Source organism: Lissotriton vulgaris, chromosome 9 (assembly GCF_964263255.1).
Source record: "Lissotriton vulgaris chromosome 9, aLisVul1.2, whole genome shotgun sequence".
Lineage (NCBI taxonomy): Eukaryota > Metazoa > Chordata > Amphibia > Caudata > Salamandridae > Lissotriton > Lissotriton vulgaris.
Genome location: NC_141697.1, coordinates 832,638,391 through 832,657,172, shown reverse-complemented (window position 1 = coordinate 832,657,172; position 18,782 = coordinate 832,638,391). Strand labels below are relative to the sequence as shown.

The 18,782-nt window shown below is 45.6% G+C and overlaps 1 protein-coding gene across 1 annotated transcript in view; it reads right to left on the bottom strand.

Moving 5' to 3' along the window:
• The window catches only part of LOC147692327 (gastric inhibitory polypeptide receptor-like), a 1,656,621-nt gene that overhangs the window by 1,494,128 nt on the left and 143,711 nt on the right, over positions 1-18,782 (bottom strand). The window contains exon 3 of the mRNA XM_086939521.1: positions 11,414-11,521. Within this exon, the coding sequence (XP_086795647.1) occupies positions 11,414-11,521 (108 nt within the window). The remainder of the gene's footprint in view (positions 1-11,413; positions 11,522-18,782) is intronic.

Here is an 18,782-nt window from a genome sequence, read left to right as displayed (position 1 = left end):
CCGGCTGTGAGGGTCAGAGCAGGGTCATACAATTGTTGCAACTAGCAACTGAACTCTAGAGGGGCCCCAGTCAGGAAGCACTACAGGGAATGGTTACTAATGATGAATTTGAACTTTTGCACCTGCTGCTGAGTGCTTTCAGTTTAGCAAAACTCGTTTTTCTGCAGAACAGCAAATGTAATGCCTCAAACAAACTTACTTGTGAAAGTTTATTTCTAATCCAAAAGTGATCCAAAGAAAGTCAAAAGGCCTCAAATCCAAAAAAGGGCAGGCAAATGTCAACCTGAGGAGTTATTCTGATAAAAATCATCATTTTCAGAAGGTCTATGCTGCTTGCTAGTGGATTTCTTGTGCAGAATTGCAAATTTTGTAATTTCGCGAGTGCGAGATTGTTGCTGCCCGCCGCACCTACATGTTCGCAATTGCGAACTTACACCGCATGCCGCAAAATTGTATCACCAAGAAAAAAAAATCCGCTGCGTGCGAATTTGCGGATTTTCGGTAAATTCGCGAGCTTTTGCGGATCGCGAATTTACCGAAAATCCGCAAAATCCGCGAGCGTAACGGATTTTCCGCCCACCCTTTTTCCCAACAGATGCAGCATTTGTGCACGGTACAGTTCCACGTGACAAGGGTTCTGCATATGCCCGGGAATGCCTACCATTGCATTTGTTGGTCTCGTGGCACCGGCACTCCTCAGACGGGTGGCAGTTCAGTGGACGATATGCCACAGCTCAGGGCAATGAGTCCTATGTGTGTGCAACGTTTGGACGTATGGGTAGTTTTTGACCAATGTGTCACGGGCATCCCTTGCAGGTGTAGGTTGTGCAGGGACAAGTGTGTGTGGGATATGGGCACGTTGGTTTTTCATTAGCGCAGTTTGTGGTGTGGGAGTCGTCGGAGGCTGATATGGTATCTCACGCAGGGTGTGCCAGTCACATTCAGGACCAAGGTCGGGTGTTCGGTTGGCCTTCCGCTGTGTGTGTTGAGACAAAGGAGCTCTCATTCCTAATTTTAGTCTGACTACTGCTTGCATTTCCAAAATGTGATGTGGCATTCACCCTGACTTTGATGCCAGGCCTGTGATTTGGGGTGCACCAATTTCGAGACACACGCAGCTGTTGGCATGTTTGCATGAGCCAAGGGCCCAATTGACCTTGGGCTCCTTGTTCATTCTCTCTCTCTCTCTTTCTCTCTCTCCCTGTCCTTTGATGAGTGCCTGACACACCTTCTTATCTTGGATATTGTCTTGCAGGATGTGGGTCACAGATTGTCCAGGGAGGCCCCACCATAACTCTTCAAAATAGTTGTTTGGAGACAAATTAGAATGTGACATTTTATTTGGTCTTTCAATGGTGAATGAATGAATCAGGATTTCAGTGCTCAAATGCATGTTGATTGTTGCAATTGTGCGACATCAGGTGGGTGCTTTTGTTCATGTTTTTGTGCTATTGATGTGCAGTGTCTTGGTCCTGGGGAGGTGGGGGGTGCTGAAGGTGGGGCCCAGGGGGGTGGTGGTGGTGGGTGTTGTGCCCTGTTAGGTGTCACAAAAGGGGGTGGTGATGGACAGAGCATCTGAATCAATCAAACACTCACACCCAGTCAAAAGATCTGGGTTTAATCCATCACCGTTCTTCAGCCCACTCTGCCACCCCAGTTCAGACATGGCTATATGCAAATCAGTCTGACCCTGTGCCTCATGGGAACAGTCCAGCCCGAACTGCCAAGCCATGTCTTCCCTGGACTGGAAACAAGCTTCTGAGGACCGGTTTCTGGCATTCCAGCCATCTTCAGTCCGGCTTGCTTGAATCCAGTGGCAAAGTGAGCAAGGGACTCCCGTCTGAGCATACCCTGCCACACTTATGGCGGCCAAAAGCGGTACAAAAGGGGGTGGTGACTGGTGATGGACAGAGCATCTGAATCAATCAAATACTCACACCCAGTCAAAACATCTGGGTTTAATCCATCACCGTTCTTTAGCCCACTCTACCACCCCAGTTCAGACAAGACTGTTCCCATGGGGCACAGGGTCAGACTGATTTGCATATGGCCATGTCTGAACTGGGGTGGCTGAGTGAGCTAACGAATTGTGATGGATTAAACCCAGATCAGTTGACTGTGGGTGAGTGTTTGATTTGCTCAAATGCTCCATCCATCATCCCCTTTTGTATCGCTTTGTTCGCCCTAAGTTGGCAGGGTATGCTCAGACGTGAGTCCCTTGCTCACTTTGCCACTGGATTCAAGATAGCCTGGCTGATGAGGATTATGAATCCGAAACCGGTCCCAGGATGCTTGTTTACGGTCCAGGGAAGACATGGCTTGGCAGTTCGGGCTGGACTGTTCCCATGAGGCACAGGGTCAGACTGATTTGCATATGGCCATGTCTGAACTGGGGTTGCTGAGTGAGCTTAAGACCTTGTGATGGATTAAACCCATATCAGTTGACTGGGAGTGAATGTTTGATTTGCTCAAACGCTCCATCCATCATCCCCTTTTGTATCGCTCTTAGGTGTCAGGCCCACATGTTCAGTGGCTCCAGGGCATATGTTGTTCTTCAGGTGTGGCTCTGGGCTAGGCTCTCTTTTGTGGTGCAGGCTGTGGTCCGACTTTGCACCAGGTCAGAGCAGGTGTTAGTTTCCTGCTGCTAACGCTCCTTATCGCATGTTTTGTGGTCTTTTCGCCAATCTGTCCGGTCGTTGAGAATGTTGAGAAGTGGTGTTGTTGTGGCTTTTGGCACGGGAACGCCTACTCTGCATTTCATTAGCGGTAGTTGCGGGGGTCATCAGTGGCGATGTTTTTTGCGGCTGCTATCGCAGGTAAACAGGTGCTTTGGGGCTGTGAGCACCAGCTTGTGAATGGGGTGATAAATGTATCATGACTTTGGCTGCGATAAAGTGCCGATAACTCGGTGATAACTCCTTGACAATATGCCCCTAAGTGTGCTGCAGAATGCGGCACACTCTAAAAGAGGAAAAAAACAAGGAGAAAGAAAGATATTTCTCCTTGTTGCACCTCAATCGGGAAGCTCTACCATTTTGATGAATTCCTAGGTTTAGATGTCTTGGTAAATCTAGGAATCAACCAAAAGACATGGGTGGAGGCTTGGAAACTCTCAGTCTTTACCCATGCATCACCTTCCCGGTGCAAGGCAGTGACTTGCGCTTCCTTGCGTTACTCCAGATCTACCAAGAAATGCAGGGCTACGCAAGGTAACCTCGCATGGCTTTATAAATCTGACTTTGGATTGCCGTGCCCTTGCGTCATGCAAGGGCAATGCAATCCCATGATAAATATGTGTCCTAATATCTTGTTGAAGAGGAAAGATATGTTTATTTTCCCTTTGTCCTGACCTATACCCCCATCTGTTTTCTCTTGTATTACTATTAGCAAGGACTGTTTATACTTTTTGGATTTCATCAAAACTACACAGCAATAATGACACTATATTGGAATATGTAAATGTCGTAAACACTGGACAATTTTTGTTCTGTCAAAAAAGTATATTTATTCAATGTTGGTGTTCTTATTGCTTGTGATTTGTTCTGGCTAAAATGTCAATAAAATCTGGTAAAAGCAAGACTTTCAGCATAAGGAATAAGCTATCTTTTCAATTTCTGAGTTACGCGACAGCTTGATACAAGTCAAGTCAAGTCAAGGCATACTTTATTCGATTAGTTAAAATCATAAAAGCAATTCCATCACATATGTAAAAAGACAATTCATGTATTAAAAACAATTATTACATTTAAAAGATTAGTTTAATATATTTACATAGGATATAGCATTTCATCTTAAAAAGTAATTGATAACCATTAAAAACACATATTAAGAAACATTTAGCGTCAATTTTTCACACTTGATGCGTGTAGCAGCAATCAGAAAACCTGCGACCCCAAATATTACTCTGATGCTGCTCAAGAACTGTAGGTAACGGAGTGCATGCCGAACTTGTGTAAAGCCTGCTTCTCTCAGAATTGGAAATAAAAACTGTTTCCTACAGTCCTCATAATGGCCACAGAACATAATAAAGTGCATCAGTGTCTGTTCTGAAAAATTATCACAGCTACAGGGGATAGATGGATCTAATTTTCCCCAAACTGGATAATTCCCCAGGGAATACTGGATAAAATTAAGTCTAAATCTCACAAGGAGGTTACGATGGAAGGGTTGGGTAACAATATTCAGATAGGGTTCCATTTTAGGGGTAGTCTGTAGTATGTAATTAGCTCTGACTCCCGGTTTTTGAACCTCTACTGCCTCCCGTTCCAGCTCCGCTCGACCCAGAAAATTATCCTTGATCCATAAAAAGTCACCCTTCTTAATGGAGCTCGGGGCAAAGTATAGATCAGGCCACCCCAGTTTGCAAAGAGTGTTTTTGATATAGACCAACCATGGGATTTTATTAACTTTATCCAGTGCCATGCAGTCTTTAAGGATAGAGTGGTTTAGACTAATTTCAGAATTCAGCCAGGTCTTAGCCCAGCAGGTCAGTGGTGCCAGCTGTAACTGATCGCTGATAAAACCAAGACCCAGCTCTGTATGCACGGAAAGTACTGGGGTTGATTGGGGGACCACTAACAGAGATCTAAGGAATTTATTTTCCACCACTTGGAGTTTGCCTTGTGGTAAAAAACCCCACAGGGAAGCACCATACTTTGCTATTGAAAGTCATTTTGACCTGTAAACTGTCAACAGGGCTTCTATTGGGCGCGATCTCAATCGTTTTGCGAAGCTCAATAAAGCTGAAGTTGATCTGGTGACAGCTATGCCTTTGGCATTTAATTGTGGCCTCCAGGTGCCCCTTTCATCAAAAATGACGCCCAAGTAAGTAAAGACCGGGACCCTGGAGATCTCTTCACCATTGCATTGAAACTTTCTTATCTTTGCAGTTTTTGGACGTTTCCCTGCTACCATAACGTGCGATTTTTTGTTATTTATCTGTAGATACAAGGAGGACATAAATTCCCCAACATCGTCCAAGAGACTCTGCAGCCCTACCCCGCTGCGGGCCAGTAGTAGTGCGTCGTCCGCGTTGAGGAGTACTGGCACTACATAATCCCCCACGCGTGGGACGTCTGGTGTGGACCCCTTCAGGGTTGTTTCAATGGAGTTTATATATAAGGTGAATAGGAGGGGTGCCAAAATGCACCCCTGCCTAACGCCTCGTTTCGATATAAAAAAGCTGGTGTGTCCTCCCTCTCTGTTGGTTCTAATCGAGGCTCGCAGGTCTTGGTGCAGGGCCGCTAAGAAGTTTACCAAGGGCGGGTCTATCCCTATATTGATTAAAATAGCCCAGAGTTTCGTACAATTGACCAGAGTGAAGGCCGATGATAGGTCCATAAAGGCAATATATAACAGACCCTCCTTAGCCAAGGTGTATTTGCTAACTAACATGTGGAGGTTAAGGCATTGGTCAAGACTACCCTTTTTGGCCCTAAACCCATATTGAAATTCGGAGAGGACCCTCCTCTCTTCCAATTGTTCTCCGAGTCTCTGCAGAATGACTCTGCCCAAGATTTTAACGGCAGAGTCAATCAGAGAGATCGGCCTGTAACAGGCAGGGTCAGTTCTTGAACCTTTTTTGAACGCAGGTATTATGGAAGAAGTGGCCCAAGACGAAGGGAACGCCGATGTAATTGTGGAGTTAAAAACATTTGTAAGAGTCTTGGTCCAAAACTCCAAGGGGGTCCTGTAAAGGTCTACGGGCACACCATCTGGGCCCGTCGCCTTATTTTTCGTCATCTCCACAATGGCACTCTGAACCTCTGCCTCTTTAAACAGCAAAAAGGGGACTAAATGGTTGTGTGCAGGATTCGAACTGGTATGTAATCCTCCTCCCTATCCTGAAAAGAGTGATGGATGCAAGCGGTGAGCTGGGCCTCCCTAAAACTTGGTCCGACTCCATCATCATTCCCATTTTCAAGAAGGGAGATAGAGAGAATCTTTCGTGTTATCGTCCTATCTCCCTTCTTGATTCTTTTATGAAGATAGTGGGAAGGGTTGTCCTAAACAGAATATTATCATGGGCCAAATACGCAGGTGTCCTATCCCAGGTCCAATATGGTTTTCGAGAAGGGATGGGCACTGTTGAACAGGTTTTAAATTTTACACTCCTCCAAGGGAAATATGTACAGGCTAAGGCTGAAAAACTTTAAGCGGCATTTGTTGATCTTAGTGCCGCGTTTGATTGTGTAAGGCACGATCGTTTATGGGAGGTGCTGGAAAGTCTTAAAATTGATGAGCCCATTATTTCATTTCTAAGGCAACTTTATACTGGGGCTAGGGCAAGGGTGAGATTTGGTGTCAGTGGGGAATGTACCAAGCCATTTTATGTGAAACGAGGGGTGAGACAAGGATGTGTCCTTGCGCCCCTACTTTTTAATCTTTATACGAACGATCTTGAAGAGGTCCTGGAGTCTAAGGTTATTGATTCACCCAGAATCAACTCTAAACAAATAGTGTCCCTACTATATGCGGACGACGCCGTTATTATGGCCAGAACCGAGAGGGGTCTGCAGCTAGCCCTAGATACGTATATTAATTTTATGGATTCTAGGGGTTTGTCCCTAAATGTAAAGAAAACCTTTGCAATGGTTTGCTCCAGAGGAAAGTCCAAAACATGCAAACTGTTTGCTGGTAGGGATAAAGTGAAGACCACTAAAACTTTCACATATTTGGAAGTAGTTCTGGAGGGTGCTGGACACTGGGGCCCAGCAATTAGGAGTAGAATTTTATCGTTTAAAAAGGCTACAGCAGCACTTATGGCCTTTTCGCGTAAAATGGGAAAAAGACCCCCAGTTATTTTACTTAAGATTTATTCAGCCAAATGTGTAAGTACAGCGATATATGGGGCAGGCGTCTGGGGCATACTTGATTCTAGAGAACTACAATCCATAGAAAATGTTTTTTTAAGATTTATTTTAGCTGTTCCGCCTAGTACTTCTGTATATAATTGCCACGCTGAGCTGGGTGTCCATCATATTAGCGACCTGATTGCGATGCAACCTTTACTTCTCTGGCACCGGGTCTGGACCGCTGACGAGTTAGCTTCAAATAGAGAAATTATGCTTGACGTAATGGCCCTTGATAACTCTCATAAAATACCATGGCTAACTTATATTCGAAAGGTATGCCATGACTTGGGCAAACCTGAGTATTATATCGATCCGAAGGGATTATGTAGGATCACGAGGGCAGCCCTAAAGAAAGAATGTTGGGCTCACTTGGAATCTTTGAGGTTAGCAGTTGAGTTGAACAAAGTCTCGGTATTGCGGCACCATTCTTTGCTCACCTCTGACAATATGCAGTCTTATCTGATCTGGTGCTCTGGGGGCTTTGATAGGTACCTACTCACCAGATTTAGATTTGATATTTTTTACCGCTTAGTGTCTTTCCCTCAAACTAATGATTGGTCAAAAAAACGTATCAACTGTCCCTGTGATGGGAGTTCTGATCAATCAACATTGCACGTGATCTGTTTTTGTGGTTTTTATCAAAATGAAAGAGCCCGTTGAATCAAACCTCTACTGAATAAATATGGCCCATGGTGACATTGTCGTCCTGCTTTGTTGTATCTCCAGCTACTAAATGATGAACTCTGTGTGGCAACTATGACTAGTTTTTTTAAAGAGTGTCTTTTTAAAAAGGAAAAATGTACTATGTTGTTAATTCAATGTAAATATTGCTACGCATTTCGTTCATTGTACTGTTTTACGTATGTACATGTGTATTGATTTTTGATGCTGTTGCTTTTATCATTTTTTAATTTACAAAAATCGAATAAAGCTTTTCTACTACTACTACACTATTATATATTTTACTGAAATGTGCAACCCATATCTCATCTGGGATCACAGAGTCCATGATCGAATTGTTAGTGCCAGCGAAATAGGGGTGGTTAATTACAGCCCAGAATTTGGAACTATCTCTAAGAACATCTATTGACATAAGGTTTTCCCATGCCTCATTTTTAATGCACTTTTTACGGTTAGCCATGGCAAGTTTATAATTTTTTCTAAGTGGAGCCACTAGCTCCCGATTTCTTGGTTTTTGGTTTAGTGCATACATTAGTTCTTTGTGGGCTTTTGAGTACGTCTCATCAAACCACCTTGGTTGGTCTGAGCCGTCCCTCTTCTTGTTACACTTCAGGTCATGTCTGACTTGTGCACAGATATTAATAAAGGAGTTAATGACCTCTTTACCGTCTGCCAAACTATCTAGGCATATTTCCATGTCCTCTTTTACTTTGGTCTCTAGATCCTGCATAAAGGTGCCTGGGACCACCTTGGCCCAGTTAGGCCTCCTACCCTGGTCCTTAGGAATAAGTTTGTCATAATTACGTTCCACACCTTCCTTCTGTTTGTGTGCATCCCCCCCCCCCCTTGAGTAATGACAAGACCAGGGGGTTGTGATCGCTGAAGGACGAAACTACGACTTCAAAGGAGGAGACCACATATACTATGCCAGGAGAGACAAAGATGTAGTCAATTACTGTCTCTGCCTATCTAACTAAAAAAGTCGGGGCCCTGTCCTTCCCCCAAGTTCCCTCAATTTCATATAGATTAACATTGGCGAGTAAGTCTTCCAGCAGCTCACCTTGAGGAGAATTTTCGAAGTGAATGGAAATTGAGCCAGGGGGACCTATGTGATGTTTTACCAAACAATCCCATCCACAAGGGTGTATGTTGAAGTCACCCATTAAAATTACATCGAATAAAGCATTATGTGTTGACTTGTATTCTTCTAAAAAGGAAGCCAGAGTGTTCAAGTGTGTATTCTGTGTATCCTTCTCTGGGGCATTGTAGAAGTACAATATTAAAATTGTTTGGTAATTAGGACGGGACCATTCTATACCCTGAAGATTAGCTGAGGTAATCACCAATTTGCTAAATGAGCCTGGGAGTTTAAGAGAAGTTAGAATACATAAGCCACCTTTAGGCCTCCCTCCCAGACCAGGGGTAGCCTTAACTGGGAAGCTACAGTATCCATCTAAGCAAAAATTATCACTTGGGTCCCAGGTCTCTTGTAGAGCAATTATATCATACTGTACCACAAAATGTAACCATCTGTCATCCTTTACTTTCTTACTCAGCCCTGCAACGTTCCATCTTGTAGAAGGAATGAGATATTACCTGCCTATTCTGCTCAATGACAGCCGTGTCAGCCGTGTCAGTAGATAGTTGTCAATTGTTAATGTCCAGACTCGACAGGGCGGAGAATCTATTAATTAGTGTTACTTCTGGACAATATCCTACAACAGTCTGGCCGGCTGTGATCATTTTAGCTGCCCTCAAGGAAGCCTGCTGAGATTGATATGAATTACGTTTAGTGTTGTTAACATTCAAGGTGGTACATTGAATCTGTTGGACTTTAAGCAAGCGTGATTTTGGTTGTGGGTAGGAGGGTGGGGGATAAAAGTAACCCAGAGGTAGTGGACTGATAACTTGACCATCAAGCTCCGAGCCATCCCATAACAAAGTGTTTACAACATTTGCTCTATTAAAATTAACAACCACACAATCTCCTGGAATGGTCTTTTTCCATTTCCCTACCCACTCAACCCTTCTAGCCATGATAATACTCGAGGCAATATCAATGGTCCCACTGCTAAACTGTGAACACCAGCTTTTAGTTCTGTCCAAAAGTTCATTCTCATTTTCCACAGCACTGTTTTTTAGGGAAGGGATTCCAATCAGAATTACCACTAAGGGAGCTGCTTGAGGGGGAAGATGTAATGTGGGTAATTTTGAGGTACAAAGATCAAGAGTGTGTCGGTCCTGGCCCGGAGACCTTATTTGTACAGCCTCAGGGGGTGTAACTTGTTGTTGAATCCCCGGGGTTAACTTTGCCCTCTTTTCTTGGTGTATATATCTTTCAGGCTGAGTCTGCATGTCATCACCCGAGGGAGGATCCATATCTATTTCCTGACTGATCACCATAGTTTGGTTCTCGCATATGGCGCTGCCTTCTTTGCAACCTGTTAGATGAACCCTAAGTTCCTTCAGAAATGTGTCAATATTTTCGTCATTTCTTAACAATGTTTCCGACACAAAGGTTCAAAGAGTTTACTATATCCTTGCCAATGTTCACAAGTACAGGCTCCAAGTGGGATTCAATTAGTTCTTCCATCAGCTCATTCACATTAGCAGAGAGACTAAGGTTCAGTGTTATATCCACTCTCCCTTTGGTCTGGTTAAGGGGTTTCTTCCTTTTACTCCCTTTGCTGCTAAGTTTTGTGTTATCGTGTATCTTCGTCCCCCCCGAACTGTCTCTCTGTGAGGTGTCTACGGGAACCGGATCAACCGGGACACCCTGCTGCGGGTTGGCTACTATAATGTCTGGTTCTAGGGGCATAGGGGCGGCAGTACTTGGTCGAGTTACAACATCCAGAGTGGGTACTGCGTCCGTAAGCAAATCGAGTCCCAATTCCTTCTCTACGTTGGCAATTTGGTCATTAAGTGCCCCCACTGCAGAAGTTAAATAGGAAATAATGGTCTCTGATTTGCGGGGCACCTTGGCCTTCTTACCTTCCCCTTCTCTGGATGTTAGTTTGCGCTTCCCCATCCTGCAGCCAGGGGGGGGGGTGGCCCGACCCGACCTCTGCTGGCCCCTGATGGCCAAAGATGGCCACAGATGGCCCGCCCTCTGCCCGGGCTCAGCCTGGCGCCACCCGCGCACGTCCCGCGAGGCGGGAGAAGGTTGTTACCTAAAAGGAAGTGATGATATGGGGGTGGAGCCTCTGCAGCGGTGTTGGCCCTGCGGTCTCCTGGGCCTCAGTGTTCAACCAGTTTAATGCTGTTTGGCCCCACAAGCGTTGCGCCCTTCCCATCGGGCAAATCGTCTCCGCGAAGCGGGAGGCGCGAGCAGTTTTTGAATCCCCGGTGAAAAGGGGGCAGAGCCTCTGCAGCGGTGTTGGCCCTGCGGTCTCTTGGGCCTCAGTGTTCAACCAGTTTAATGCTGTTTGGCCCCACAAGCATTGCGCCCTTCCAAGCGGGCGAAGCGTTTCCCCGAAGCGGGAGGCGCAAGCAGTTTTTGAATCCCCGGTGAAAAGGGGGCGGAGCCTCTGCAGCGGTGTTGGCCCTGCGGTCTCCTGGGCCTCAGTGTTCACCCAGTTTAATGCTGTTTGGCCCCACAAGCATTGCGCCCCTCCAGCTTGATACATATATTGTAATAAAAATCTAATAGCCGTACTATTTCAATGACAACTTAGATTAGGTAGCATCATTGTGCTGGAAAATTAAAGGAAGTAATGGCATGATGAGGGGGGCCGGATAGCAGTGCTAAAGCTGAGTCCTCAAGGTGAAAGTTTGGGTGTTGGTGTTCAGAGTTAGACTTTTTCAGATGAAAGTGTATATGATGAAAGTTGGTTTATTGAAAAGGATACAGATAGCAGAAAAGCAGAAAAGAAACTTACCAAGATCATTCCAGGGAAGGTACTCTGGGCACGGGACCTGTACAGTGCTGTTGAGGAGACCATCTCCCCAGCAGGCATACATATCAAAGGTGCGATTACAGAAACGATCTAAAAAAAAAATCTGCAATTAGAAGGATGAAGTTTGAGAAGGAAGAAGGGCAACAGATTGCAGAACAGAAAACAGATTATATACAAAAAGTGTCGGAAAGTAGGCATGAAATATGTAAAGAAAGCAATAGAGGAGATGCTGATACGAAGAGGAAGCAAGAGAAAAATAAGAGAAAGAGAGATAGAGCACTTAAGAGAACATAGGTGGAAGAGAGAGTGATTTCTGAACAAAAATTGAGCAAAAAGCAAGTGATAGTGAAATTGTGAAGTCACAGTATAATCAAAGTGACTATTATTATTATTATGTAAATATTGATACTAATAATTGTGTTGTGCCTTTCATTCATGGTTGTACAGTGTAGCGTTGCCCCGTTGCACTAGTGAAGTATTTTAAATAAAATGTTAACAAATGGTATGGCAAAATTAAAGGTTTAGGTTCTAGAAATTAGACGTTTGAATTTAGTACTCTATTATGAAAACATTGGTAGAGAAATTCTAAGGTCATATAATAATACCAATAATGATTTTAATACTAATAACAATAATAATATTTAAAACAGAGTTTCAGGTATGCTAGTGTATTTCTGGAATAGCATTTTCTGCTTCCCCTAGACTGGAGTAGGCGGTGGGCAGGGGCCAGGATTTCTTAAGCCCACAGCCTCTGTCCTACAACAACTTTGACTGGCCTGGTGTCTCCGGGCCTAGGATTATCGAGTTCAATGTTTTCGGACCTGATCATTACTGGCTCGGACACACTTGAAATAGCGACTTGGGGTATGTTGCCAGCAGTTATTACACAAAGTGAAATAGACCTTCAGTGGGCCACGGGGCAAGAAGAAGCTACTGGGCCCAACTGTGGGTGTTGAGACATTTTCCTCCTGATGTCCTGGGCCCGAATTACTATGGGTCCTGAGCAGCTTGGCCAAGGACCCTTTTAGTACTTGACTCTCAGTAGTAACATACGTTTAGCAGTCCAAAGCTTCTTGGGGAGTGGGAAGGAAGTAGACACAGGAAGGTGAACACAGACTCACAGCTCAAAATATAGCAGCAATAAATGATTGTCCAGTCAAATACTCTCTTTTATGAAAAAGGAGTATTTATATTAATCCCGGTCGGAACAGGCATAGTGCCTCTACGTGGAGTTCCACTGAGTTGGAAAACAACTCAGTGGAACTCTGCTTCAATCCCTCCCCCTCCCAAAGTAAATATAATGTTTAATAAAAGGCACTTACCTCCCATGGATGCCTCCTCCTCACCATGGCAGCTCTCCTTCCTCGTCCTCGCCGTCCTTCTTCTTAGATAACCCCAACGTTGTATGCCTTAGACGTGCAAGATACATAACTTAGGGGTTATCTAAAAAGAAGGACGGTGAAGACGAGAAATCAGAATGGCCATGGTGAGGAGGAGGCAGCCACCGCAGGTAAGTGACCTTTTTTAAACATTATAATTACTTTGGAAAGTTGGAGAGGTTGGCAAACTCCGCTCCGCCATGGAGTCGGATTTTTGCCTAAGCTCTACGCTCGCAATGGAACGCGGAGTAGGCAAAACTCAGGACACTTCTCTGGCAGGGCGGAGTTACCCACCCGGGGTTAATTTAAACACAACCACGCAGTACAATATGACATACCCAAACAATACACAAAGTCCCCTGAGGTTGGGGCTTTAATGTTCGATAGGCAGAACCCTGACTCATGCTTTCTTCTCACTACTTGTGGTGGTTACACCCCATTCACTATAGGTGACATTCAGTTTAAATCGCACTAGTAGACCGAGTCTCAGTAGTCCCACTCTGACTTTTCCCAAAAATCAAAAGTGTGCCTAAAGTGCTATATGGCAGAACAAGTCCCGACGGTGTTCCAACCCATGATCAGTCTTACCTGCTCATGCAGGGGTTGTACTAACAGAGTTTCCAGGAGGGTTTCACTCTCAGACATCTTGGTGAATGCAGAGGTAGCTGACTGTGAGTAGCACAAATCTGACAATGAGTACCCATGAACCTCCTTGCAGGTGGGGGGATGATCACTTGGGTTCCGATCCTCATTTGAATCTCAGGCGTGCACAGGTCCACACAGCATCATCTCCTCTTTACAACAACTGAACCGGGCAACATCCCTTGTTCCTCAGAGTGGTGCCCTCTGGCATAAGGGGTCACCAAGCTTACTCCGCACACACACGGGCAACAGCCTGATCGGCACAGCAGTATTGTTCTATTCTCAGTGGCTCCCTCTGACATGCGAAGTCACCAGCTTCACTACGCACATAGGCTATGGCCCGATCGGTGCAAACACAGCTAACTTCACAGTGGCCCCGCCATTGGCATATGGGGTCGCTGACTGGGAATGAACACATGCAACAGCCCGATCGGTGCAGGAGTTGTTTTTTCAAACATTGCTACAGGGATTCACTCGCCAAGATCCCCCACTGAACCTTGCTCCATCCAAGTGCTCTCCTCTTCCTCACAAGGCACACTGGTGTTGTAAAGCAGACAGGCACTGGTACTGCATGTTCCAGGGGCAGGTGCTCTTGACTAGGTGATGTCTCCTTACCCAGCAAGGAAACTGGTAGGCTTAAGGGACCAGTCCTGGTTACAGGTAGAAGTCTAGCAAAGCTTCTCTTCCTTGTACAGCTTGACTGGGTGCTTGACAGTTTACAGTTTTGGGGGCATCACACTCCCCTTCTTATAATGCATTTCCAGAAACTAAGGGGTATATTCACAAGAACGTGTGATAACTACCATATGAGTTGCGTAACGCAACTTACAATATCGCAGCCCATCGCGGGAAAATAACCCAGTGACAACGTGGGATTCACAACCAGGCGGTACCAGACGACAGTCTGCCGAAACCGCGGACAATGATCACGCTAAAACCACCTCGATGGAGATAAAAACACAAACCACAACACCAAAAAACCTGCGATGAGGCAAAGCGCCATTAGTAAAATAGCCATACGCAGTGCCAGGCCTGCAACACACACCTGGCAGGAGTTAAAAAACACCATAAAAGCCGAAACAAAAGCTCAACACAAACTGACCAAAACCCAAGCACCATGGATGCAGCCAGAGCATGCGCAGAAGAGGAGCTCAATCCCATAAGCACCCCAGATGACAAGCCTGGGACCTCGGGGAAAGGGAAGGGCAAGGACAAGAAGATAAGGAAGATGAAGTTCAGTCCGCAGGCGAACAGGATTATAGTCACGGAGGTGATGGAACACCATCAACAACTCTTTGTAACCTCCAACGTCACTGGGCACCAAAACTGCAATATGGCAGGACATCATCGACAAGGTGAGTCCCGTAGGAGAGCACAAGAGGACAATGGACGAGATCAAAAAGCAATGGCATGACATCAAGCGAAAGACCAAGGACAAACTCTCAGCCAACCAGAAGGCAGCAACACTGACTGGAGGTGGGGGCCCAGCGCCACAGCTGGATGACATGGAGGAGCTGGTGTCCACAGTCATCAGTGGGGACTCTGTGGCCGGAGTCGGGGGACCCGACACTGCCCGACAGGACACAACACAAACGCAAAAGGGTTAGTGACTACCAGGAACTGGGGGGACGGGTGGAGATGGGCACAATGGAACAGATGCCCAATCAAGTACAGCACAGTGCACACCCAAAATCAAGTCAAGTCAAGTCAGGGACATTTGTATTGTGCACATATCACTTCCAATGAGTCTCATGGCGCTTGCAGAAGGCTCTGACTAAAAGTGAACAAGTGATGGCTTAGTTTCCAAAAAGTATTTGAGTCCGAGTGAACTCCTACCCTTAAGATTAAATCACATGTTTATGCATATTTTGACTTGCGTGCGTGACATTCCTAGTGACCCGTCTCTAGTCACTCTTTCAAAATGAAAACTTGAGGGCACGTTACGGACGTACCAGGCTGGCTCACTGCAGTATTTCAATCCATCACCTTCAACCAACTTTTCTCCAAACTTGACTTTATATTCATCATTTTAATCCTTCTTTTTCATGCCAATGCCACGGGGACAACGAAATTCCTTAAAGATGTTTATTACACATTTTCAAATGCGGCTGCTTTCTATTCCAGGTTTTTTAACACCAACACGTGATTAAATAAACACCAACGTAGGCCATGTTAGTACTACCCAATGCATTTCGAGCCGGAAGGCTCTTCGTCAGGGGTTTCTGGAAAATACAACAAAAACAGCGATACCAATTGCGCAGAATTACAAATTACAAAATACTATTTACAAAGACACAATATCAACAAAATCTTTCTAACCCGCCCCCTTAATAAAATGCTACCAAAATAATGTGCTCACCCCTGCTGTAACCAACAGAGTAGTGCCCTCCCACAGTTATTCCCAACCTTACCCTAAGTGAGATAATCAACACTCGAATCTGTACTTACTTTCAACAATCTAGTCACAAGCCCGTACTCTTGTTTCAACAGATATCCTCCTCATTCACTCTCCCAAACAGCTCTCACAATCAACCTCACTCACAAACCATTATATAACCCGTGCTTACACCCAGGTGACCTCAATCACTGCCCAACCACCTAATATAATTAAAAAACAATCCAAATACTCAAAACCCCACAATGCACTTTGCCTGACTCGAAAAATAATCCTAACACGTGAATACCCCCTCCCCGACTCTCGCTCAAATGCCAATCAAAAACATCTCTCAGAATCAAACATCCACGTACAAACCATCCTCTCCCCTCCGATCTGATATCCCATCCCACGCCCAAAACAAACATCCCGATCTTCACACTCAGCCGCCACAGCTCATTCTCACATCCCACAATCCTCAAGCCTCCCATTTTGTTCCATGATGATGGAGCAAGAAAGGAAAAAGCTTGGCCCCCATTCCTGGCAGTATGGATTCTAAGGGGAGTAAGCAATGTCTCATTACTGGATTTGAGCGTTCTGCTTTCCTTAGGGGTTGGGCAAAGACCTAGATTGGATGGCCACCAATCATGTGCCTAATATTCCACCACCTTGCCAAAGAGCATGATCTCAGACTTGCAACCATTAAGTCGGAGATGGTTTGCCCTCATCCACTTATCAACAAGAATTATACAATTTTTAAAATGCTGCTTGGTTTCATTTGGGTCCGGGCCTAAGGTGATCAGGATCTGAGTGTCATCAGCGTAGGATATGACATCAAAGCCGTAGTCTCTGATCACCTTAGCCCACAGCTTTCTAATATTTTCATGTTGGTGACACACTTTTTGGAGATATATCATTTTGGGACACAGTAAGGCAATGTAGAGAGTGAGCGTAGTGAGCGAGCGAGCGAGCCCGAACCGCCTCTCTCTCTCTCTCTCTCTCTCTCTCTCTCTCTCTCTCTCTCTCTCTCTCTCTCTCTCTCTCTCTCTCTCTCTCTCTCTCTCTCTCTCTCTCTCTCTCTCTCTCTCTCTCTCTCTCTCTCTCTCTCTCCCCCTGTCTCCCTCCCTCTCTCTCCCTCTGTCTGTCTACCTCCCTCCCTCTCCCTCTGTCTGTCTCCCTCTGTCTCCCTCCCTCTGTTTGTATCCCTCTGTCTGTCACCCTCTGTCTCCCGCTCGCTGTCTCCCGCTCTCTGTCTCCCTCTGTTTCCATCCCTCTGTCTCCCTCCCTCTCCTATCTCTCTCTCCCTCTGTCTCCCTCTCCCTCTGTCTTCCTCTGACTGTCTCCTTCTGTCTCCCCAACTCTGTTTCCCTCTGTCTCCCCAACTCTGTTTCCCTCGGTTTCCCTCTCTCTCTGTCTCCCTCCCTCTGTCTCCCTCTATCTGTTTCCCTCTATCTGTCTCACTCCCTCTGTCTGTCTCCCTCTGTCTCCCTCTCTGTCTCCCTCTGTCTACTTCCCTTTGTCTCCGTCCCTCTGTCTCCTTCCATCGGTCTCCCTCTCTCTGGCTCCCTCTCTCTGTCTCCCTCTCTCTCTGTCGTCCTCCCTCTGGCTCCCTCGATCTCTCCCTGTCTGTCACCCTCTGTCTGTCACCCTCTGTCACCTCACCCCAGCTTCCCGGGCACACACACAGCTGCACCCTAGTACTTGAAAAGACCATTTACTTGTTAATGAGGCTTTGTTGTGAATCGCCCGGCCCCCATAGAGCAGAGTGTCTCAAAGTCTGCGGTGCTGTGGGGGACTCCGAGACACTCTTTCAAAGGAATGCCTCTTAATTAGCAGCAGTTATGTGCTAAGTGCCCTTAATACTGGTGTCATCCTGCCACAAACCCACCATTTGCAGGGGACACAGTACTGTGTCGGGACACACAGTTTGGAAAGTTCTGCCTTAGCCAATGGTGTCATGTACAGATTAAAAAGTGTTGGCCTCATATTAGAGCCCTGGGGTACTCCCCTCTCAACCGGTCTCTCACATGCAATTCTGTTTCCTATCTGAACAGTTGTTACACGGTCAGATAGGTAGCTGTTGAACCATTTAAGGGCATTACCTCTGACACCTATCTCCCAAAGTCGCTGTTTTAAAATGCTATGGGAGATGGTGTCAAAGGCTGCGGACAGATCGAGCAGGACGAGGATGACTGACTGATGTTTGTCTAAGGCCAGTCTGATGTTATCAGTGACCTCGACCAGTACTGTGCCGTACTGTGCGCCATCCTGAAACCAGACTGTGAGAGATCTAAGAGTCCATGGCTATCGAGATGGTCCACAAGCTGTTGAATAACAAAAGATTCCAGCATCTTCCTGAAATAGGGGAGTAGTGAGATAGGACGGTAATTTAGGAGAATGTTGGGATCGGCCGTTGGTTTCTTTAAAATCGGTCTTACTCTGGCTGCTTTCCATGTTGTAGGAAAGTCCGCCTCCGAAAGTGACTTATTAAATAGGCCGGTTAGTCTCTCCAAAAATACCGGAGCAATAATGAAGAAAAATTTGGGAGGGACAGGGTCGTTGGGGGAGCCTGACTTTATCTTCTGCATGACAGAAGGGACTGACTTGCAGTCACATTTTACAAATTCATTCAGGATATGAGGGGGATCGAGTGGTGGGCTGGGCAGATCTTCAGGATAGGTGCTATTGTGTTGAGATATAAGAGAATAGTGAATAGCTGTGATTTTTTCGTCAAAGAATTTAGATAGAGCATCAGTCCAGTCTTGAGAGGTAGGTATTGATGGCTGATTGCTGAGAGTTGTACATTTCTACAAGATTTGGTAGAGTTCTTTAGAGGAGTTTTCTGCCTTATTTATCCGGTCTGTAAGGAAATTTCTTTGCCAGTTTTATATCATTCATGTAGCCATGATGCAGTTTCTTGTATGTTTTGCGGTCAGCCAGATCATTACTTTTGCGC